The sequence below is a fragment of the Petaurus breviceps genome, unplaced genomic scaffold (assembly GCF_028583685.1).
Source record: "Petaurus breviceps papuanus isolate PSGF00001 unplaced genomic scaffold, PetGlider_PUasm1.0 90603, whole genome shotgun sequence".
NCBI lineage: Eukaryota > Metazoa > Chordata > Mammalia > Diprotodontia > Petauridae > Petaurus > Petaurus breviceps.
The window spans coordinates 5,892,132-5,916,486 of record NW_027187284.1 but is presented as its reverse complement, the minus strand read 5'-3'; the positions used below and the strand labels follow the sequence as shown (position 1 = coordinate 5,916,486).

Below are 24,355 nucleotides of genomic sequence, written 5' to 3'. Positions count from 1 at the left end.
AGAGAGAGAAACAGAGAAAGAGAGAGAAACAGAGAGAGAGAGAGAGAAACAGAGGGACAGAGAGAGACAGAGAGAGAGGGAGAATATTTATATATCATTTTGCATTCTCTGAGTACTATGGGTAATCTTTGAGAATTTATCCAACTTTTACTTTAGATCATGAAGTATGTCCTTTTGGTCTGAGAAATCATATCAGTTTCTCCAAGTCCATGCCTTTGAAAGTAGAATATAGACATGTAATTCCAAATAAACTACTCTTTAGATATAAACTGGAGAAAAAGTTGTACAACTTTCAGAGGAATGCAGTCTGTCATCTTACCCAAAACAGCTCACGTAGAGATGAAGAGTGGTTCCTGAAAACACCATCTACAGCCAGCATTATTTTCCTTGATCTTCAATAAAAGATCATTCACAGCATGTTTTAAACATATTAATGACCTTACCATATATTCCATTACATTAAATCTTTGCAATCCACCCTAAAGAGAGGGAGTGCACTACTAACCTTAGAAACATTGACCATATTTCAGACTTCTGCTATAAAGAATTCACAGCAATTCCAGTTACTATTAACTACCCACTGAATAAGATCCGTTTATCATAAAATGGAATGCAGGCAGAGGAATACCTTTCAAAGAAAGATAATTAATGGTTGTTGCAGATGGAGCTTCCCTTGTAAAAATGTCTTAGGTTAGCATTCACGGAAATAAATTTACATAAAAAATTCTATAGATAATTAGGCGAGGAATGTTAAAGAACAAATTTAGAACCCTGTTAGTATCCATGTGCAAGGGTGCTATTAAGTAGTTTGTAACTAGTTTATTTACTAAAAATAAGAAACTTCTCAAAGAAAGGTACAATTTTCATATTTGTAATGGTATGTACCCACAGTTCATATTTTCTAAAATTAACATAATATAGAGGTGTATTTTAAAGGCACAATACATATAGAATAATATACTATCATAAAAGGAAAGGCCATTTTTGTTCTTATATTTGGTATTTCTATAATATATTTAAGTCATAGTCAGATTTGAATAGATTATTTTTCTTTTCCTTGGGGGAAAGAAACTTGCACTATTAATCAGAGATCTATCATGCTTTATTATAATGATAAATAGCTTCTCTAAGTTGACTACAATGTGAAAATCTTAAATGATTTAAGCTCTGCTATCCATAGAATACTAAACATTTTAATATAATGCTAGTGAATATGACATAGTATATAGAAAGCTGGCTTTCTATTTTTTTCTAGAGTAAAGATGAAATGGGTTTAAGTTCTTTGTCTGATGTGTATTAGGTGTGTGACCTTAGGCGAATCACTTCATTTCTCAGTGTATCCAAACTATTCTCTGATACCATAAGTATCAGAAACATTCCCATCTAGAGTTGTGAGTGCCCTCAATCTGAGTCCCTTCCAAAAAAAATAAATAAGTAATGCCAGTAACCTTCTCTGGTAGAAGCTCTCTAGAGCTTGTTAGAAAGATTTTTAAACTAATATGTTTATATTTAATTTGAAGGATAAACTAAAAAATTTCAGATAAGGAAGGAGTTATATTTGTGAAAGCCACCTACCTTCCTATAACAATGTCATAGTTACCAACAAAATGAAGAGTGCTCAATCTGAGTACCAGTCTTTTCTTTTGTTATGCCACATATATCATGTGCCCAATAAAAATGAACTGGGTTCTTATATGAAAAGATATGGAAAACTTCTCTTTATCCCCAAGCTAGGACTACAAGATTGGGGGGAGGGAGGTTGGTAAGGAGAGCTAGCACATGGAATTTGCTTTCATTGTTATATTTCTACCATAATGATTTTCATACAACAGATGCACAATATTTGATGGAGGATCAGATAAAAAGGCAGAGACAGAAATCAATAAATCAATATTAATTAAATGCTGACAGTGTACTAAGCATGAGTATTACAAAAAGAGGCAAAAGACAGCCCCTGACCTCAAAGAATATTCAGCCTAATGGGGGAGACAATAAGCAAGTGAATATATATAATGCAAGGTTTATACAGGATAAAATGAAAATAGTTAAGAGAGGGAAATCGTTGAAATTAAGAGGCATTGGGAAAGAATTGCTGTAGAAAAAGCCAGAGGATCTGTTGAATCCATAAGGTATAAAAAGTAATTTTGCAAACCCAATTTGCATTGTTAACTGGCTTATTTGTGATTGGTGCAGTTGTAAAGCATGGCTGAATAGCATATTCACTCCCAGATATAAAGAAATTCAAATCAGAGGAGGCCATATATGGATATCTGTAGTCATGGGCAGACTTGTCAGTTCCTACTTGTGCCTTACTATATATTATGCAATAAATAAGAAATCAAAATGATTGTGACTATACCATAGAAGTACACAGATTCATATTGAATCTTTTAAGAATTTAAACAACTTGTAGTCATGTAAATTTCCTGAGCATGAGTGTCTCACTTGAACTAAGCCATATAATTAAGCTATATAGTAATGTAATTATAAATCTGGATGACATCCCTATTTTTCTTCTCCCCTTATGATATATTATTTATTCTCCACATAATCTACCATATTTGTACAATTTTCTCATACTGTTAAGTAATTTATCTAAAAATTTACATCTCAGGATGAACATCTGGAAATCTACTGTGTGATTTGATGTGTTGTACAAAGCAGTGATGACAATGTGGAATCCCTTTGCAGTAAATCTCTCTGTCATATGTCCTGCCAGTCATCTATACATAGATTGATTTAAGAACTGTGGAAAAGATCCTGAAATGTGAAAGCATTTCCCTTACTTGTCATCAATTCCCACCCTATCCCACTCTTTGGGAATTCTTTATCACTTACTCTTGTGTGGGATAGAAACCACTGCCAGGTCTTCAAAATCAGAATCTGAGTCGGAAAGTAGAAAAGGTCATTATTCTTTCTCATGAGAAAAGGCACAGCCCTGTTTGCTCTGGGGGCATCAGCCAAGGAGTGCAAATTGCAGAAGTCCCCAGGCCTTTGTTGTCCTAATTCTAAACCTGTCTCACTCTCCTGTCTGGTCTCACCATTGGTTGGTGAGGTAGGCTCATAATCTCAAACTAATCAGCACAAAGCAATCTCAAACCTTTATTATCATAATTATTCAGTTGACCCTCCTACCCAATCAGAAGAAAACATCCTTCAGTCCCTTACTTGTGCATATCTACACACCAAATTTGGAGGGCAACCAATGAGAAGAAGACTAATGTTGTTTTCTTTATATTTCATTACCTCATTCTGGGGCCTGAGGAAACTTAACCCTTTGCTATCTCTCACACTCTCATTCAAATTTTAATATATCCTCATGCTTAGGTGACATAACACCATCCATTAAAATACTTATTCCTGGGGCGGCCAGGTAGCACAGTGAGTAAGAGCACTGTCTCCAGTGTCGGGATGACCTGGGGATCGAATTCGGGCTCAGATACTTATTACCCACCCAGAAACACCTGGCTGTGTAACCTTGAGCAAACTACTTAACCCCAATTGCTTAGGGGTGGCCAGGTGACTAAGCAAGTAAGAGCACTGGCTCCAGTGTTGGGATGACCTGGGGATCAAATCCAGGCTCAGATACTTAGCACCACACCTAGAAATAACTGGCCGTGTAACCTTGAGCAAGTTACTTAGCCCCAATTGCTTAAAAAAATACTTATTCCCTCAGAATTATTTATTAGTTTCTTAGGAATTGCCAGTTAATAAACTAGTGTGCAGAGAAGAGCAGACAGGACAGTGAGAGAACTAGAAGTCATGTCATGGAAGATTGTTGATAGAATTATGGATATTTAGCAAAAGAAAGAGAAAACATAGCTGTTTTCAAGTTTTTTAAAGACTACAAAATGTGATAAGGATTAGATTTGATTATGCTCACAGAGTAAATATGATATGTGGTGGATAGCATGCTGGACCTTCAATACTTTGTTCAAATTCCACTTTTGACTTTTGATTTTAGGCAGACCTCTATGAACCTGTTTCCCCAGATGTAAGTTGGAACTAATTGTACAGGCAGTATCTAGCTTATATGAATATTGTAAAACTTAAATGAGATGATTGATGTAAAGTGCTTTTCAAAATCTAAACCACTATTTTCATACAGAAATATATAAATATTCCTCTCTCCATATATGTGTATAGGCATATACACACATGTACATATACATACATATATACACAGGTGTGTGCACACATGCATCCACATGTGTGTATGTTTTATTTGCTGCTATTCTTCCTAGAGATCAGAACCAGGAGCAAGAAGTGAAAGTTCTGTATAAGCTAATGACTCCAGCACTCTCCAAAGAAAATTTCCTAGCCAATAGAAATTGTCAAAATCAAGGTACTGCCTCAGGAGGCAGTGGATGGCCTATTATTAGACTTCTTCAGGTTTAGTCTAGTTCACTTGTTAGGGAGGTTGTAGAAAGGATTCCTGTTAAGTGAGACTTGATTGGATAGGTCCCTTCCAAGAGATAGGTCCAAGGTCCATTCCACCCCCAAAATACTGATTCTAAATCCCTCATCCGAAATAGGATGAATAGGAGCTGAGGCAGAAAACTTTTACAACTGTAAAAGAAGTCTCAAGTTGGGTCCTGAAACATAGCATAATCCTGGGCAAGGTGCCATGAAGGGAAACCCTGGGCATGAGGACACGGGCAGGGTTTGGAGGGAAAATAGGGAGGATTTGATTAAGCAAACTGGACTGACACAAAACCATATAATTCTAGTTGTATAATTTTTTCTACTCTTTAGGCAATTTGGGGTTTCATGGTTTGGGGCCCTGCTGTAAGTACAGGAAATAGGTAAAAAGAACAAGAATATGTATATGAAGTTACATAACAAAACAGAAAAAAATTCTGCTTAAACATTTATTTTTGCCTTTTCACAGGCTCTGCTGTTAAAATAACTAAATAATTGCTTTACCACAGTTAACAAAACATAATAAATATGTTGTATAATGTATATTTCTGAGAAAAGAATGAGTCTTGCAATAGAAGAAATTCAATCAATGGTGAAATCAAGTAAAAAAAAAGAACTTCTGAAAAGAAACAACTGTGTTATAGGAGTTTTCTTATGATTTGCTTCTCAAAATAATTATTCTTTATTGATACTGAAAGCTGCTTTTTTTGTTTTGTTTTTTTTAACTGTAGGACACTATTGGAATTGAAATATCTATTACTAATCCTAAACAAAGAGAGCTCCATTTAGATGTGATATTAACAGACATTTCCCTTAGAGGAGAACCCACACTTGTTCTGGAACCAAATGAAAAAATCACCTATGTAGTCAAATATTCCCCGATGATTATAGGCTGTGCAAATGAAAGGTATGTTTTGGAAAGCCTAATGAATATCACATGTTTGCTATACTTGAACTAGCTTCTTGGACAATGGCTATTTCTTCACATGATTTGACCTTTAAGAACATTTGCTTTTATCTTGTAGAATTTTTTCAGTTGGCAGAATTTCTTAATGTAGTATTTTAATGTTGCTATCTGCTTTCTTCAATGCAATATATTTTATGTCTTTACAAATTATGTTAGATAATTTATAGTTTCTATATGTATATCCCTTGTCATTAAATATAAGGTCAGAATCTCCTTAAGTGAAAAAAATATTTCAACCATAATAGGTGGAAACAAATTTCACTTCCATTTATGAAAATCCATTAAATAGAAATTCTGAACAGAGAATCTGTATAGGAAAGTCCCACTGTGCAAACTTCCTGTATGCAGACAGGCATCTCATCTGTGATATACAGTGTACAGCACAATAAGCACTTAATAAAAGCTTACTAACTGACATTCAGACTTAGAAAATTACCTAGAGAAAGATGGTGGAGTAGAAGCAGGTCCTCTCAGTGGCTCCCAGCTTCCACCTTCCCCAATTCATGTAATAAAGGACTCTAAATAAACTTTGGAGCTACAGAACCCACAAAAATGACACAGAGAAGCCAACCTCCCACTGAGGACAGCCCTGCAGGCCAGCAGGAATTATCCAGCTGAGTGCTCTGGGAGCCGAGCCCAGCCCCCAAGCCGAGGCTTTAGCCCCAGGGCAGGCAGGCCTGATGAGGCACTGGCTGGAGGGACTCCAGATTAGCAGCAGCTGTGTTCATTTCCACATTTATCAACACATAGATGTGAAAGACAAAGTGAGAGGTCAGTGCAGTATATACTTGGGCACCCAGTATTGGGGAATGCCTCGGCTTTTGCCCCCGGGGCAGAAGCCACTGAAGATTGCAGTGCAGCAGCCACTGCCACTTGGCAGCTTCAGCTCCTGCCCTGCAGAGTGTAGGGGGACCAAGTGACAAGTCTGAGGGGTACTCACTCTTGCTTTAACCTGCTTGATTCTGGATTGTGGTCTAGGGTAGAGGTCCTGGGCTGTGTGACCAGCTGGCCAGAGCATGTGGAGGCTTTAGCAAGGGCTCCCAACTAATACCTCTGGAAGCTGAGAAAACCCCAGTGTTTGGGACAGAAGCTCCCCTGTCTGATAGCAGAGTCCTACTGTGGCAAAAAAGCCCAAAAGTCAAGTAATTAAGTGGCAACATGCCCAGGCAAAGGAAACAAAGCAAACAGAAGATTCCAACATTAGACTCCCATTTTGGGGACAAAAAGGATCAAAGCATGGAACAGGAGGAAGACAGGGAAGTCATAACTCCTGTACCAAAAGCATCAAAGAAAAATATGAGCTGGTTACAGGCCATAGATGACCTTAAGAAGGAAATAAGAGAAGTGGAGGAAAAATTGGGAAGAGAAATGAGAACAATGCAAGATAATTATGAAATGAGAGTCAACACCCTGACTGAGAAAAATAACACCTTAAAAAAACAGACTACCTCAAATGGTAAAAGAGGCTCAAAAAGGCAATGAGGAGAAGAATGCCTTAAAAAGCCAAATGTGCCTCAAAAAGATTCTCAAAAGCTCAATCAGGAGAATCATTGCTTCAGAATTATATTAGAGTAAATGGAAGCTAATGACTTTATGAGAAATCAAGATGCTATTAAACAGATCCAAATAAATGAAAGAATAGAAGGCAATGTGAAATATCTCACTGGAAAAAAACACTCACCTGGAAAATAGATCCAGGAGAAATAATTTAAAAATTATTGGACTACCCGAAAGCCATGATCAAAGAACCTAGAAATCAACCTCCAAGAAATTCTCAAGGATAACTGCCCTGATGTTTTAGAACTAGAGGGCAAAATAGAGCTTGAAAGAATCTACCTATCACCTCCTAAGAAAGATCCCCAAAAGAAAACTCTTAGGAATATTACAACCAGGTTCCACAATTCCTGGATCAAGGAGAGAATACTACAAGCAGCCAGGAAGAAACAATTTGAATATTGTGGAAACACAAACAGGATAACCCATGATCTGGCAGCTTCTACACTGAGGGATCAAAGGGCTTGGAATATGATATTCCGGAGGGCAAAGGAACTGGTATAAAAACTGAGAATCTCCTACCCAGCAAAACTGAGTATCATGTTTCAGCGGAAAATATGGTTATTCAGTGGAATAGAGAACTTTCAAGCATTCTTACTGAAAAAAACAGAGTTGAATAGAAAATTTGACATTCAGATACAAGAAGCCAGAGAAGCATGAGAAGGTAAACAGGGAAAAGAAACCATAAGGAACTTATCAAATTTGAACTATCAACATTCCTACATGGAAAAATTATAATTGTAACTGAAGAAACTTTTCTCTGTATGAAAATAGTTGAAGGGAATACATATGAGTGTGTATGTGTGTCTATATTGGAGGGTATATGGGTGTATGAATACATATGTGAATGTGTGTATATATGTTTACAGGTAGACATAAATAGAGGGCACAGGAAAAATTTAATGGAAGGGATGATATTTAAAAGGTGAAATTAAGAGGTGAGAGAGGAATATAATGAGAAGAGATGGGGAGAGACAGAATGGGGTAAACTATCTCATATAGAAGAGGAAAGGGAAAATGGTTAGAATGGAGGGGAAGAATACAAAGGCAAAAGGGAATGGGTCAAACTTATTGTCTTTGAATTTGACTCAGGGAGGGAATGAAATACAAACTAAATAGGGTATCTCACCCTAAAGAACAGTATGGGGGCAGGGGATGAGAGAGGAGATGATGAAATGGAGGGCAGGATGGGGGGGAGGGAAGTTGGAAGCACCCACTTTTAAAAAATGAATGGGATCAAAGTAGAGAATAGAACTGGTGGGAGGAGGGATAGGAGGGAGGGAAATATAGTCAGTCATTTACAATATATCAACTATGTTAATGTTTTGCATAAGCTACACATGTACAACCAATGCTGAACTGCTTATATTTCCAGTAAGGGCAGGTGACAAGGGAGGAAGGGAGTGAATCTAGAATTCAAAGTTTTAATATAAAATGTTTAAAATATATATATATATATATATGTATATATATATATATATATATATTATTAATAATACTGTTTTACTTGTAATTGGGAAATAAGATATATAGGCACTGGGGCATAGAGATCCATCATGCCCTACTGGAAAAATCAAAGGAAGTATTAGAGAAGGTATGGGTGTAGCAGCAAGCACCCCAGCATCTGCAGGGTGGCTGCCAATACAGGTTCTTAGATCTGCTTTGATAAAGGAAAGCTACTCAAAATGGGTTAATAAGCTTACTTTAATCAGTAAAATATGTGTCATTTACCTAGTTCAGGGGGAAGAGGTCAGCACCCCAAACTTCAGAGTATACAGACAGAATTATCAAGACAGAGAAACAGATCAAGTAGACAAGTTTCCAAAATGTCCAACCATTTCATCCATACCAAATCAATATCTGGGTTTTTCAAAGCCAGAGGGCTCTCAATGGCTTCCCAGAGTCTCATCTGATCACATCACAGAACACTTCTCAAAGTGAGCCCCAAAGCAAAGCCTCACAGGGATTGCATAGCCTTCTTTTGGCTCAGAGAATGTAACAACCTTCTGGACCCACTGGCCATTCAAAAAGTAACTACTGAAAAACAAGCCTCCCACCCCTGGCTCCAGGTGCACTTTAGCTTAGGGGCAGGGAAGATCTTAAACATTTACATTCCCATTACAATAGGAGAGAGCAGATTGGAGGAGGGGATATACTGTGGGACTGTTATTTTGGGGTGGTAGGTAGGGGAAAAATGGGGAGAATGTAACTCAAAATCTGGTGGAAATGAGTGATGTGAATCGCATTTGAAAAAAAAATTAAAAAAAATAATTTTCCAAAAAAAAAAAAGAGAAGAAAAAGAAAATTACCTGGACCTATGAAACTTTAAATGACTCATTAAGAGTCACAGAAACAGAATGGGTTAGGGGTAGATTTGAACCTAGGTGTTCTTCATTCCAGTCAGTGCAAATGACAAACATTAATTTAAAAAGCAGTTTTAAAATTCTTTATATTATTTTTCTAAATCCCAAATCCTCTGAAGTGTCATTGTGTGCTAGGATATATTGTAACTTTTGCCAAAATTACTTTTTCGATCAACTAATAATATTTTCAATGCAAAATATGATACTCATAATTGGAAGCATGAACATAAGACTATGAATTTTTATGTATGAAATTAAAAATAATATATTTTTCATGCTATATTTGAGAAGATGTTCTAGGTTTTTCCCATTTGGAAATATAGCAAAAGCACAATATTACTTATGCCATTTTACCTTTGATATTTAATTTGGATTACAATGTATCTGTGGAATGTCTTAACACTAGTATTAAGTGGTTACTGATAAAACGGTTTTGGAAAGCATACATTAAGTAAATTAATGGATAACTATATTTCACAATTTTAGTTTAAACCAATACAATTCTATTAAATCATAAAATTCTCAAGTGGCATTCACATTGACATTCAATGTATTTGAAGCTATGTTTCAGGCTAAATGTTGCTAATTATTATGAACTTTTGTTTTGCTTGCCTAATAGTTATGAACACAGTAGTCTTGCTGATAAAATTTTAAACATTTCTTTTTTCAGTGTTGTTTTCCAGCCTCATATAGGTATAGAGTTCTGGTATTTACTGAAATTAACTGCTGAAAGGCCAAGACCAACTACAATGCCAGAAATACAGTGTGACCTTGGAAAGTAAGTTGGATGTCACTGGGCTAATTATTTTCTGCTGTTAATAAATATATTCCTGTATAATGTGCTTATGTATTTTACATGAGGGAAAATTATTATTTTGATTTGCTTTTAGTGGAATGTGTAATTTTTAGGAGCCACTAAGGAAAAACTGGCTAATTTATTATTTTCTATATAGGTTCACTGGGGCCAAAAAATGAACTTTTGGTCAGTCCATCCCTCTCAGAATTGCATAATATTTATGGAATAGTTGATGCTGCTGTTTTCACAGAATCCTTATTTCTGTTCTAGGCTAATAATTCAAGGTTTTAAAAATACTAATCAAGGAAGTGAGAATTATTTGTTCTTTTGGGGCTTTGAGTCAGTCTTTAATTTAATTTCCACAAGTGTTTGTTGGTGAACTAATTCAACACAACACTCCTCTTGCCTCAAATCCCTTGCTTCCTTCTCCTGCTGCTAGTATTGCCATGCTAAGCCTCAGCCTTGGATCTTTCTGACCATTTGAAGAAAGATGATGAAGATCTGGGTTAAAATTTCACATCATTTATAAGCTGTGTAGCCCTGGTCAAGTCATTTAAATTCTCTGGGACTTACTTTCCTAAACTGTACAATTAGGGAGATGAACTCTTAAGTTTTCTTTTTGCTCTTCATCTATGATCCTATAAACTCAAGCTTATCTCTATGTCATGGTGAGACATGAGAGTCATAGTTTAGTTTGGTTATGATAATTAATACAAAGGGAGAACTCTGATGAGATAGGTCATTGGGAAGTGGCCATCACATTGAAAAAGATTAAAATTCATGATAAGCAAAAATATTAAAGATAATACAATATATGTATATAAAGTAACAATTTGGCATCAATTTTATAACCTTGCATCTTACATTTAAATAATTATAGAAAATATTAAATGAAGGCAAGCCTTATACAACTCATAATTTTAGCATCAATGTCTAGCTAAAAAAATGTTTTTTCCATCGTTCTCCCTCTTTTGGAAAAGAAGAAAGAATAAAATCACTCGAATGGAATGCATGTTATTTTGGTTTCTGTAATAAAAACATAAAGTAACTTTGAGGTAATGTTCCATAAAAACATAAAATAGTCATTGTGTTTAGGGTCACATAAATTTCTGTAATGTTATTCAATCACTTGTCTTTAACAGAGATTTCTCATGACAAAAACAACTTAGAACCTAAAGTGAAAGACAGTTTAGATTGCTTATCTTTATACTTACTCATTTTGCATTTTCTTTATGTTATCATTTTGACTAATCAAAAAACCTTCTGATGATGTTGCTACTTAGTTGGTATAGGAAGACCTGAGTTCAGATTTAGTTTCATAAACTTACTAGCTGTGTGATACAGAGCAAGTTTCTTAATCTTAATGTTCTCCTCAGTTTTCTCATTTCCAAAATGGGAGTAATAATAGCACCAACCTCCCAGAGTTCTTGTAAGGATCAAATGAGTTCATGATTGTAAAGTCCTTAGCACAGTGCCTGGCACATAGCAGGAAATATACACAAGTTAACTGTTATTATTATTTTCATCAAATAGATGACTTTTATGTTTGGAGTAAAATTTATTATTTTTACTACTAATTTTTTGGTGAATTGGTTTGCCAAGTCTCAAAATAAGTTTTGAAAAAGTTTGAATCATTTTGAAAAATATGGTGCAATTATTTGAGACATGCACTAACTTCATTTTTTATACAATCCACTCATGCCATGACGAAGGCCAATAGAGGATCTAAATGTCTCATTCTGTGCTTTCCAAAGGAGACACATATTTTTTTACATATTTTAAATAATTTTAATAATAAACTTCCATAGGTGACTCTGTCTACAATTCATAGCCAACAGTTCTCTGTGACACAAGGGCTCCTGATTCCCAAAGTAAATGTCATCCTTCCATGACTGTCTTTACATCTGAAAGTACTCTCTCTGTGTTTGGACATTGTCGCTCTGGCATTCACTGCTATCATAGTTGTCAGTAGGACTTCTGAAGCCTCTGATGTATCTATCTCCTGATCTCATACACTTGGCTGGGCACTTTTCTCTCAGAATACTCCTCCATCTCAGGTAAGAAAAACAAAGGAAACTAGCCATAATGTGTAGACAGACTCATAGCAGCCACATAGGAGATAGGTTAGCTACCTTTCCCACACCCAAAAACTCAAAACAGTTCTTGACTCACTTTGTTGCATTGTTAGTTTCTTTCCTTTTTCAAGTGAAATCTTTGTGAGCTCAGTATCTCCCCTTGGCAGCCAATTAGAAAGGTTTTCTTTATCACAGAGACACAACCCCTCAGACACAGATGGTTGGAAACTGGCTTCCAATGAACCACAGATTGAAATGGAACCAGGCAGGAAATATCTGTGCATGTACTGAATAATCCATTTGGAATTGAGTACAGATGTCAGCATCCTTCAAGGAATGAGCCGTGAGCAGCCAATTCTCCTCTTATACTTCATTTGAATAATTGTTTATCAATCAAGATTTCTGCAGCTCAAGAAAGTTTTTCTGACACAAAAAATATTTATTGTGGTTTCAACCATCTGTGAAACCTTATTGAAAACATTACTATTAAAGGTATTAGGAACATTTTTTAAGGGATTAAAAGTTCTATTCTTATTTGAATGAATAATGAATGATAAAGGATTTTATTCTTTGCCAGGCACTATGCTAAGTGCTTCTATTGATTTTTAGGTCCTTCAACACATTTAACTTTTTGCCCTTTTTCTCAGTTTCTTAACTTCAGCAGTTAGTCTCAGTTATTGATTAAGTACCTACCAAATACAAGTCATCACATTAGACAACAAGAGAGACACAAAGATTAAATAAAACCAAATAGTGTCACAGAGCTCACAGACTAATAGAAAAGTTTAACAAAGAACTGAGATGAAAAGATAGCATTTTCATAGATCTTTGTAAACCTGTGCTTAAGTACTAATTCTGCTAATTATTAGGTAATGAGTAATTAGTAATTAGTGAGACTCACAGTCTCTTATAGCCTAGTGAAAACATAGTTTCCTCATATGCAAAATGGATATAATAGTATTTTTATTATTAACCTCACAGGTATTGTGAGGGATGTGTGTTATAAACCTCAAAGTTCCATGCTATTGTTGCTTGTGTTTTTTTTTTTTTTTTACAAAATGACACATTAGAATAACACCACCACAACAACTGGCCAGGCTTGTAGAACATGGACCTTGCAGCCACTGTCCAGGCAGACAACCTTTGGGGAGATGTGATTCCGCCCCACCCCTGGCTGCCTATACCAAATGCTGATCAACTGCTACCAATGGGCAGATAAGTCCCAAAGGCTCCAGAAATGTTTGTTCCCTCCATCACCCCCAGAAGATTGGCAGCCCTGCTTCTAGTCAGCCACATGGCCATCAACCAGGAGAGCAAGTGGAGATGTGACCCCTATCTCCTCCACAGCCTCAATCACTAGAGATCTAGAAAAGAAAGTTCTTTTAATCTTTTTTTGGAGGGGGGCAGGCAGGACAATTGGGGTTAAGTGATTTGCTTGACACTTACTAGTGTCAAGTGTCTGAGGTTGGATTTGAACTCAGGTCTTCCTGACTCCAGGGCCGGTGCTTTATTCACTGTGCCCCTATCTGCTCCCAAAAGAAAATTCTTATTACCAAAGTCTTTCTTACTGTCAAATGTCCTAATAAACAAAAAGAATGTGGCATTTTCATAGTAAAATTCTAATGTCTTTTTCAGAAGATGTATTATCATCTGCTTTAGTGATGTGCCCTAATAGTCCCTGGGTCTTTCCATCTGACTTGGAACTGAAAGCTCCTCTATATGCTGCCTCTTCCTATTAGAATATGAGCTCCTTTAAATCAGGCCCTCCCTTGCTTATCTCCGTGCTTAATTAGTCCTGAACTTTGTACACATGAACATTTAATAATCTTTTTCTTTCTTGATTTATTCATGAGCAATGCACAAGAAAGATATAAAACAAATATGGTAGTTGTAGTGCTATTCTTCATGGTCTGGTCAAGGGTGGGGGAGCTGCAGCCTTGAGGACTGTATCAACAATGCAATATTCAAAATGCCTATGGTAACTATAAATATGATGATATGGTTAATTAATCACAAAATGTAACAGGATCTCTACATGGGGAATAAAGGCAGAATATTTGTTCATATACCAGAAAACTGAATTCCCAAACCAGAAACTCAAAGCCATCACAGTAATTATGAAGTTGGCACACATAGTTAATGTAGTAAACACCCACATTCTCAAGCCTTCAAAATAGAACAGGCTACCTCAGGCAAAGGTCCTCCTCTCCCCACTCATGGCAACTGCTCAGCATCCAGGAAGGGTGCTCCCAGCAGCTCCAGCCCCCTGCAGTTCCCATCCCTGGCAGTTCTCAGAAGGAGTCCTTAGCCGAAATTCTGGCTGGCTCAAAAAAGCATTTTGTGCCAGCCTCTGCTGCTGCTGCTGCCACCACTTTCAGTCACCTGTCACACTCTAGCTTGTCTTCCACATCCTATGCCCCATCCCTTCCTTCTATGTCAGTAAATTCAAAGGGCATGGAAGATATTTAAATCCCATAACCTTACAAGGCCACATGTGGCCTTCTAGGTCCTTGGGTGCAGCCATTTAACTGAGTCCAAGTTTTACAGAATAAATCCTTATATTAAGGGGTTTTGTTCAGTGATGTTTGGATTCAGGTGAAGAACTCTGCTTGAGGACCTAGAGGGCCACATGTAAGCTTGAGGCCACAGGTTCCCTAGCCCTGGTGGAAATCAGGAAAGGCTTGATGATTAAGGTGGCATCTGATCTAGGCCTTAAAGAATGATCCACATGTATAAAAATCTATGTAACAGCTCTTTTTGTGGTGGCAAAGAACTAGAAATTGAGGAGATTCTTATTAATTGGAGAATGACTGAACAAGTTATGATATATGAATGTAATGGAATATTATTATGCTATAAGAAATGATGAGCAGGAAGATTTCAGAAAAACGTGGAAAGACGTACATGAACTGATGCTGAGTGAAGTGAGCAGAACCAGAAGAACATTGTAACCAGTAACAACAACATCATGTGATGTTCAACTATGATAGATTTAGCTCTTCTCAGCAATACAGTGATCCAAGACAATTCCAAAAGACTCATGATAGAAAATGCTGTCCATATCTGCAAAAAGAACTATGGAATCTGAATGCAGATTTAAGTATACTATTTTTCCTTTTTTTGTTTTTTCTTTCTTATGGTTGTTCCTTTTTGTTCTGGTTCTTTTTTCACAGCATGACTAATGTGGAAATATGTTTAGCATGATAGTACATGTATAACCTATGTTAGATTGCTTGTTGTCTTGGAGAGGGAGAACAATTTGGAAGTCAGAATCTTGTAAAATAAATTGTGAAAAGAATAGGCATGTCTGCCTCATTTTCCTCATCTGTAAAGTGGGCATAATAATAGTATCCATCTCTCAGTGTTTTTAACAGTATTTAAGGGATAGTATTCCATGCATTAAGAAGAACATGCACAGAGGTCCAAAGGCAATATAATTCATGGCCTCTTCAGAAGAAAAGAGTATCCGGTTTGAGCAAAGTTCTGAAAAGGGGAAGAATATGAAATGTCTGGCAAAGTAGAGTGTTTCTCAATTGTGGAGCAGCTCGAAGCCAAGCTAAGGAGTTTTAACTGTATTTGTAGGAGGGTGACAGTGAGAAAAGTGACATAATTAGATTTGTTCATAAGGGAAATAAATGTAAAAGTAATGTAAAGGATGTAGGACAGCATGGAAGTGGGTAGGCCTATGAGAAGGCTATTGTAATACTCCAGGTGTTTTGTAATAAATAATGAGGGAAAGGTTAGCAGTAAGAACCAAGAAAAGAGATATGAGAAAGACTTTAGAAATAAAAGTTATAATAGGAAACAATTTATTGTGTAGGGGGACAAGAGAGCCAAACAAACAAAGAAAGATAATGCCAATGTTCCTAATTTTACAATGGCTTAAAACTTTGGAGTAAGAATATGGTAGTATATTCTTAAACTTTGAAAAATGAATTAAATGATCTGTCAAGAATAGTTATAGTAACAGAAGTAAAGTCTCTATTGCCTTATGTGGTTTGGTCCATAGTGGGGCCTGGATTGGGTAAGGTTTATGATATGGGTCAAAACCTCTTCCATTCCAGAAATAAGGAGAAGGTAGGGACAAGAAGGTTATACTGCATAGACAGATAAGGGGTTTTTTTGTTTGTGTTTACCAGTCCTGTATTCTTGATGATATGGGATTGGGAACCTGCAGCCTCTAGGCTACATATGGCCTTCTAGGTCCTCAAGTGCAACCCTTTGACTGAATCCAAATTGAGAACCTAGAGGGCCACATGTGGCTTTGAGATCATAGGTTCCCCACTTCTGGTTTGAGGAGAGGAAATCTCCTCTACCTATGTGGATGATCACAATGTCTAGTCTTAGAGAATTGCTTGGGGGCATGGAGAAATTCAAAAATTTACCCAGACATATATTAAGCATGTGTTAGAGATGGGGCTTAAATCTAAGTTTTTCTAAGTCAGAGCCTAGCCCTCTCTGCTGTCTTCACTCTTTTGTTTTACAGTCATTCAGTCATGTCCAACTTTCCATGAGTCCATGGACCCTAGCACTTCAGGCCCTTCTATACTTCACTCTCCCTCAGAGCCTGTCCAAGTTCATTTTTGTTGTTCCCAGGACACCATCTATTCATCTCATCCTCTGGCATCCCCTTCTTCTTTTATCTTTAAATTTTCCCAACACCAGAGTCTTTTCCAATGAGTCCCATCTTCTCAATATGTGGCCCAAGCATTTAAGCTTCAGCTCCAGTATTTGGCTTTGTAGTGAATAGCCTGAATTAATTTCTTTAAGTATTGACTGATTTGATCTTGCTGTCTAAGGGACTCTGAAAAATCTTCTCCAGCACCACAAATTGAAAGCATTGATTCTGCAGCAGTAAGCTTTCCTCATAGTTCATCTCTCACAATTGAACATTAGAAAGGGAAAGATAAACCCAACTGAACGCAGAATTCCGGAGAATGGCAAGAAGAGATAAGGTTTTCTTAAACATCTTACACCACATAGTCTCTCTGAGATGAAAAGTTAACTAGCAAATTTGCTGGAAACATAAGTCATTTTAAGAGGCAGTACAAATAGGGTTTAAACCAAAGATTGATAACAATATTCAAGAAGGACATAACACAGGGTCAGATCCATATTTTCAAGCTGAGAGACATTTGTATAAGGAGACTGCTGAAGAGTCACATTAGACAAAAAAGGCATTAATATTATGTGTTGCCCTTAAGATATGATTGAATGGAGAGAGTTTATAAAATAGCCCTCCCACACACACAACATAAAAAACCCCACAAAACCAAAAAAACCATCATATGTTGAGTTCAAGGTAATTCTTCCTTTTGAATCCCCTCATAGCTATATGTTTCTGATAATGTCTCTTTTGATCTGTACCCCAAAGTGGATTCAGTCAAAGGACTGCACTTGAGGACCTAGAGGGCCTCATGTGACCTAGAGACTGTAGGTTCCCCATCCCATACCATTGAGAATACAGGATTGGTAAACACGAAAAAAAACAAAAAAACCCTTTCCGTGATCTCTCTATACAGTATAACCTCCTTATCCCTGCCTTCTACTAATTTATGGAATGGAAGAGATTTGGAATTTTTTCCACAACAGCCTTAAAATTCTATGGAATTTATTTGAGTGGTAGATAAAACAAACCATTTAATTCATTAATATGATATGGGGGGCTTATTTTAAACAGATATTAATTTATCAATAAGGAAACACATTTTAACATGAAGACAAATTTACAAAATTTTAGAAATTAATTCTTTTGACTGATCAATTTTAAAAGCTCAGATATTTTGTTTGTCAATTTTGCGATGACCATTTCTTCCAATTATGAAAAACACATCAAAAACTACCTTTAAAATATTGAGAGTGGCCTGTTGCAAATTATTTAATCAACAGATAATTAGATCTTCATTTTTTTTAGAAGGCCCACAATTATATGGAACTGCATCCATCTCCCAGTACCAGAATTCATTATTCTTTCTGGTACTGGTGGATGACCACAACAAGTCTGTAATATGGAAAAAAAAATTGATTTATGACACCAGACTTTCTGTTTGAATGAGAAGAATATAGACTGGAAGACTGAATTTGAGAGCTTGCCCAGAAACAACTCTATCTTATTTATCTCTTACCATAATTCCATAAATCTCATCATTTGGCTAAAGATTATATACTTCAGTGATGCAGTTGCAGGAATTCTATTGAAGATGTGAGTAAGCAGAGATAAAAGGCCAATGGGATATCTGAATCTTTGAAGTAAGCCCACATTGGAAGCAAATTTTGATTTTTATCATTATTCCTTTATACTCTTTGTAATCCTGATTAAACATATCCACTGTACAGCTCCTTGTTAATGACATTAGTGATTTCTCAATTTTGATCCTTGTCTTTCTTTGGACATTATTTACCTTTGACATATTTTCCTCCTCCTGGATCTAATTCATCCTTGATGCTGGTTCCTTTCAACATTTAGAACAAAATAACTGATGGCCCCCTGACAAACATTTAGCCAATGTTAATAGAGCTTGTTGAATGAGCAATAATAACTACTTTTTATATAAAGCTTATATATATATATTCATGTGATATAACATATAATAGAGTGTTATATATGTAATGCTATATGTATGTATGTATATATGTCATATATAAATACACAATCTCATTCAGTCTTTACAATGAACCTTTGAGGTAAATGATATTATTACTCGCATTTTGCAGAACAAGAAACCAAGGCTGAGAGAGGTTAAGTGACTTGCCCAGAGTGATATAGAAGCTAAATGTTTATAGTGGTATTTGAATTCAGGTCTTCTAAGTCCAACACTAATACTCACTTTGCCACCTACCTACTCAATTCCCAGTAAATGAAAATTGGATTCTAAATGAGGAGAATTTTCAACTATTTATGTATCTTTTATTATGTTGTTTTTGCTCATTTTTATTAACTCTTTACTAGAATTATATGGGATACATTTCATGTTGCCTTTACTTATAAAATATTTTATAAAGATTCCTGCAACTGGTTGAACGAATAAAAAAAATTCTATTTGTGTGTCTACATGAACATTATGATTTCCTCATTTATCACGCTGGGAAGAATTTCATTCTTTTATAAAAGATTTGCTTGAAAAGTTTTTATAATAACTACTTTAAATGGTCCAGGGGCATAATAAATATTTTATTATCACTGTTATAAAATAAGAAGACCAAGATGAAATAATAGCAATATTTAACAATATATCAAAAGCTGAAACAATTACCTATTATTAAAGTTTAATTTTGTCCATTAGTTAAATGGACAGGATATTTTAAAAGTAGCAATTATAAAACATCTCTGATATAAAACCTCTTAACATGCACTTGCATCTTCATTTTAGTATCCATCTGTGATTTATTGTGAAATTGGTACTTAAGGGCAGGTTAGATTAGATGACACGTTAAATTTCCTTCCAGCTCCTTGGTTTTTTTGGCAATCATTTAAAGACAAAATTTTTCTCTCCCTTTTTCCACTTTTTCTTTTTTCTCTACATAGTACATGCATTTTTCTTAACACTTTTCTAGAAGAATATTAGTTTTACAAGTTGTGGACTTTCATCTTGAAGGTGCCTCTAGGTTACTTCAGTTGACTTAGCTATGAAGTTCTTTAAAATTCCTAGGAAAAATATTCTTTCTTTTCATAAGTCTTGACACAAATTGTTGAAGCAGATCTTCTTTCAAAACTACAAAAACCTTCAGCAGAAATCTCTTCCAATTATAATTTCTTGTCCTCTAGCACTTTTTGGAATGCACATTATGAAATTGTAAACGTACCTAGATTTTATATCTTCTTACATTATTCTTCAACATAAACATATATAATGTTAACATTTGCCCTTACTTTATAAACTATTTCAATTTAGAAATCACCTAAACTAGAAAGTTAATAAGATTACATTTACATTAACTAGAAAGTTAATAAGATTACATTACATAAGATTTACCATAATATTTGATCTCTCTATTTATAAGCACTTCTCTGTAGGAAACAACATATTCCATGTTCTTTTTCATAATGTGGAGAATCTAATAAGTATTTATATATTATATAAAAACCTATTTGACTTTATCTCCATATCTACATAGACTTATAACTATGGATACACACACATATATTAACATAGACTCATACATATGTGCATATACATATATGCATATGTGTGTGTATATAGATGCTATTTATGAATATTTCCATGAACATCTTTTATATTGGACAAGTATTCACATATGTATATAAATACACACTCACACATGCATTTGTCTTAGAATTATGTTGCTAGCACCATAGGGAAAGCATTATAATTGACCAATGCATGGAAGGGAGTAGGTTTAACTATAGATTTCTTCTTAGTGACACTATGTTAGTTTCTATTGATGACTACTCCCTATGTTTCCTTAACTGTCTATTTAATACATAATTCTAAAATTTTGATGGCAATGAATGTGAAGCTCAAGAGGCTATATTTTAGACTTATTTCTCATTTTAATGTAAATTCAAAACAAAGTAAAATTGATACTACTTTCAGTGTTTTGGCCACTATCCTTCTCTCTACGATCCCTCTAAAATTCATGAAATCAGTTCAGTAATTGCATTTATGAAATCTTTTTGGTATTTGGGTTGCATTTTTTCCATTCAATTCAACAAACATTTAAATAGGCTGTGTGTAAGAAAATATGGAAGGTGATGAGTATACAAGAACACAACTCTTCTTGTCTTCGAGAGTCTTCCATTCTTTGGAAGGAAATATAATATATTAACTGATAAATGGGGAGGAACAGTGATTACATTTAGGTTCTTCTCCTGCTTTATTCTCCACTAGGAAATAATTTATTGTTGTTTTAGAGGAATTCTCTGAATTAAAAAAAAATATTCTTTCAAGCCTAGGTTATACATTTCATCCTTGAATCATTGATACTTAATCAATTAGTAATTATTTATTAATCTGAGAGACCTTAGGGGATTGTTGATTATCTCTCACAGGGCAAGAGAGAAGAAATGACTTGCCCAAGTTCATGTAGCTTTTTATTTAAAAAATAATCCATTATTTATTTATTTATTTGCTGTTTTTAACATTCATTTTTTTAATTGAATTCCCAATTCTCTTCCTCCTGCCCTTCCCCCACCCATTAAGAAGGCAGGCAATATGTTATCACTTGCACATTCACATAGTTTTTTAGTAGTGGAGTCAGGACTAGAATTCTGGTCCTTTATCTAGTGTTCTTTTACTTCCAATATACAACCTACCTGGACTATTGTTTCCCTCAGTATTTACTATGTAATTGTATATTTACCATGTAATTGTATATTTACCATGTAATTGAGGACAGGGTTCTCCTTTGGTTCGAATCAGAGCTTACATGAAAACTTATGTAACCCTTTTTACCTCTTTGCCAAGGAGAAACACATTCTAACTTTGGAGTCTGGTTTATTGTGATCCATAGATGAGAAGAGATGGTTTTTTAAAGAACATTGTTGACTTCCCATATTAAGAAAGTAAAAGTCTTGGTAGAGGCAAGAGGTATGCTAAAATGCTTCCAAGTAAGTTTTGAAGAGAGAGACTTGAGAGAGGCAGGATCAAGATTGGGAGGCAATTGGAGAGGCCCAACAGTGAGCTTCTGTAGAGCAGTATCTATGAGCTCTGTCCTGCCACTGCCATTTAAGCCTGTATCCTGGGTGCTGCTCACTTAAGCATCCTGAGGCTAAGAGGAGAGTCTTGTGTGAGGCTGTTCAACAAAGTGATTTGGGAATATTTTCCTTTGGCAAAACGGATACAAGGCAGTGATCTGCCTGCCTGCTCCTCACCATCCTGCCTTTTTCTTATCCTGTCTTTGTTAAATCTAAAATTTATTCTTAATATTATTCTTTAATATAAGCAATTGCTTATTCTTCAATATTTCTGTGCATTTCTATTGTATTACTATGGAATATCTATATATTCAGCTCTAATCTTTCTCCTGAAGTCCAGTCTTAAATCACTAATTGCCTCTTGAACCTCTCAAGCTAGATGTCCCACGATATAGTTGGAGCCATATCCAATTTTTTCAATGTGAACTAGGCTAGTATTTTTCCACAAAAAGTATTGAGACTATCCCCAAGACTTGGTTCAGTACAGTAAAGGCTCAGACTATTGATATCATTTTCTCATAACCTGACTGCCAAGCATCCATGAGAACCATTAGGGGCACTTGGAGCTTTGACTAGGGCAAAGCAGGCAAGAGACTGAATCAGCTCTAGGTATCCTCAATGCTTATTCTTATGGAGTATCCTTTTCCTGCTATGGCAAAGTAAATCTCTTCTAGAAACTGTTGAATGACTTAAGACTATCTCATTTTGTTTCAAAATCAAAACTAAACTTCTGACCAGAACACATAGTCGTCTGAACCTCAACATGTTCAAAAGAGAAGGCTGTCCTTAAACATATCCCTCTTCTCAATATATGTATTACACTCAAGGACCCATGCACCCTCCCAATCACAAAGCTTCACAACTCCGATGTGATTCTTGACTCCTCACCCACACTCACCCCACATGTCCAAACTCTTATTTCTCAATTTTACATCTTTGGTCTCTTGTTACATCCCCTGATTTCTGCTCAAAATAGTTGCCTTCCTGGTGCAGGTCCTTATCACTTCACACATGCTTTTACCTACAGGAACAAATATACAGTTACATGCTTGACATTTGAAACCATTTACAATCTAGTTCTTCCAACATTTCCAGTTTTCTTACAATTTATTCGCCTCCTCACATTTGCCTATATATTGTTCCTCAGCACTTCATCATCTGACTCCATACCTTTTCACTAGATATTCCTTGTGTTAGGATTATTTTTTCTTGCCTCTGCCTCCTGGTTTCCTTCTGGCTTCCAGTTTCCATTAGGATTGAGCTCAAATCCTACCTTCTCAGGAAGGGCTTTCTATCTCCCTCAGCGGCTATTGCCTTTTCTCTGAAATTACATTTCACTTACACTGTTTATATATTGTATGCATGTAATTGTTTACATGTAATATCCTCCAATAAAATGTGAACTACCTTATGACAAGGACCTTTCTTTTGCCTTTTTTTTTGTATCCCCAGTGCATAGCACATTGTCTGATTCATATTAAACTTTTAATAAATATTTGTTGACTAGTAGAATGAATGCCAACATGAGAAAAGTATGATTGACATGACTAGTATTTATTTCAAAATTTATAATGAGACAGACAGCAGAGTAAAGGCATATGTAGTAGATCAAGAAGTAGATGGAGTAATAGATTGTCTTCCAGAAGTGATGAATCATGCCACTTTGGCCTCTAGAGATAAATGAAAGAAAATTTTACTGATTTAAAAAAAAATTCATGGTTACCCCAAGAAAGCAGAGAAAAATATCAAACTATGTGAATTCTTTGGGTACAATTAATCTAGAACTATAGTGTGAACTGAATGGTGAAAAAAGAAACTAGATACCTTCCCTTAAACTATAGGTTCAAATAATTTTATCTTCTTATTGTTTCCTTCCATCTGTTTCAAAGGCCCCCTTGTATCCTTGAAAGGGAAAGCTGTTCACACAGGGAACATGGAGTGGAATAGCTAGGAAGGAAGGGCTCTGTCCACTCAAAGGTAGGGGCCTGTAATGTTAATGGGAGTTGAATATCTTCCGGGCCCATTGAAAGGTCTCATGTGGAGCCCAAGAGAAGCTTGATTAGGAGAGGCTTGTTTTGCAGAAAGCCCCACACCTTTTGTTACATTGTAATTAGGCAGTGGGTCACCACGGTTGTGATGTGTGTGCATATATACATATATACATATATATGTATATGAGGTTAGAATTTTGCTTTGTGGTTTACTCATGGGAAGGGTGTTTGAGTGATGTAGTCAGATGAGACTCTGGGTAGGTGTTAAGGGGCTCCCCACACCCACCTCCATCCCCGTCCCCTGGCTTTGAAAATGCACATGATGCAGATGTAGTGTTCTCTCTATCGTAACTATGTTTATATGTAATGGTCAGAAAGTTGGATCTATCTGTTGATCTGTGATGTATGTATTATTTGGTCAGATGGTTAGAAGCCCTGTCTGTTGGTATTTATGCTATTATTTTTGCTTGCAGTTTCTATTTGTATTTTCTCTGAAGTTCAGGATGCTGACTTTTCCCCCTGAAATAAGTAA

The 24,355-nt window shown here is 35.8% G+C and overlaps 1 protein-coding gene across 1 annotated transcript in view; it reads left to right on the top strand.

Moving 5' to 3' along the window:
• CFAP47 (cilia and flagella associated protein 47) overlaps window positions 1-24,355 on the top strand; it is a 963,244-nt gene that overhangs the window by 655,425 nt on the left and 283,464 nt on the right. The window contains exons 54-55 of the mRNA XM_069063838.1: window positions 5,154-5,329; window positions 9,977-10,084. Coding sequence (XP_068919939.1) covers window positions 5,154-5,329; window positions 9,977-10,084 — 284 coding nt within the window. The remainder of the gene's footprint in view (window positions 1-5,153; window positions 5,330-9,976; window positions 10,085-24,355) is intronic.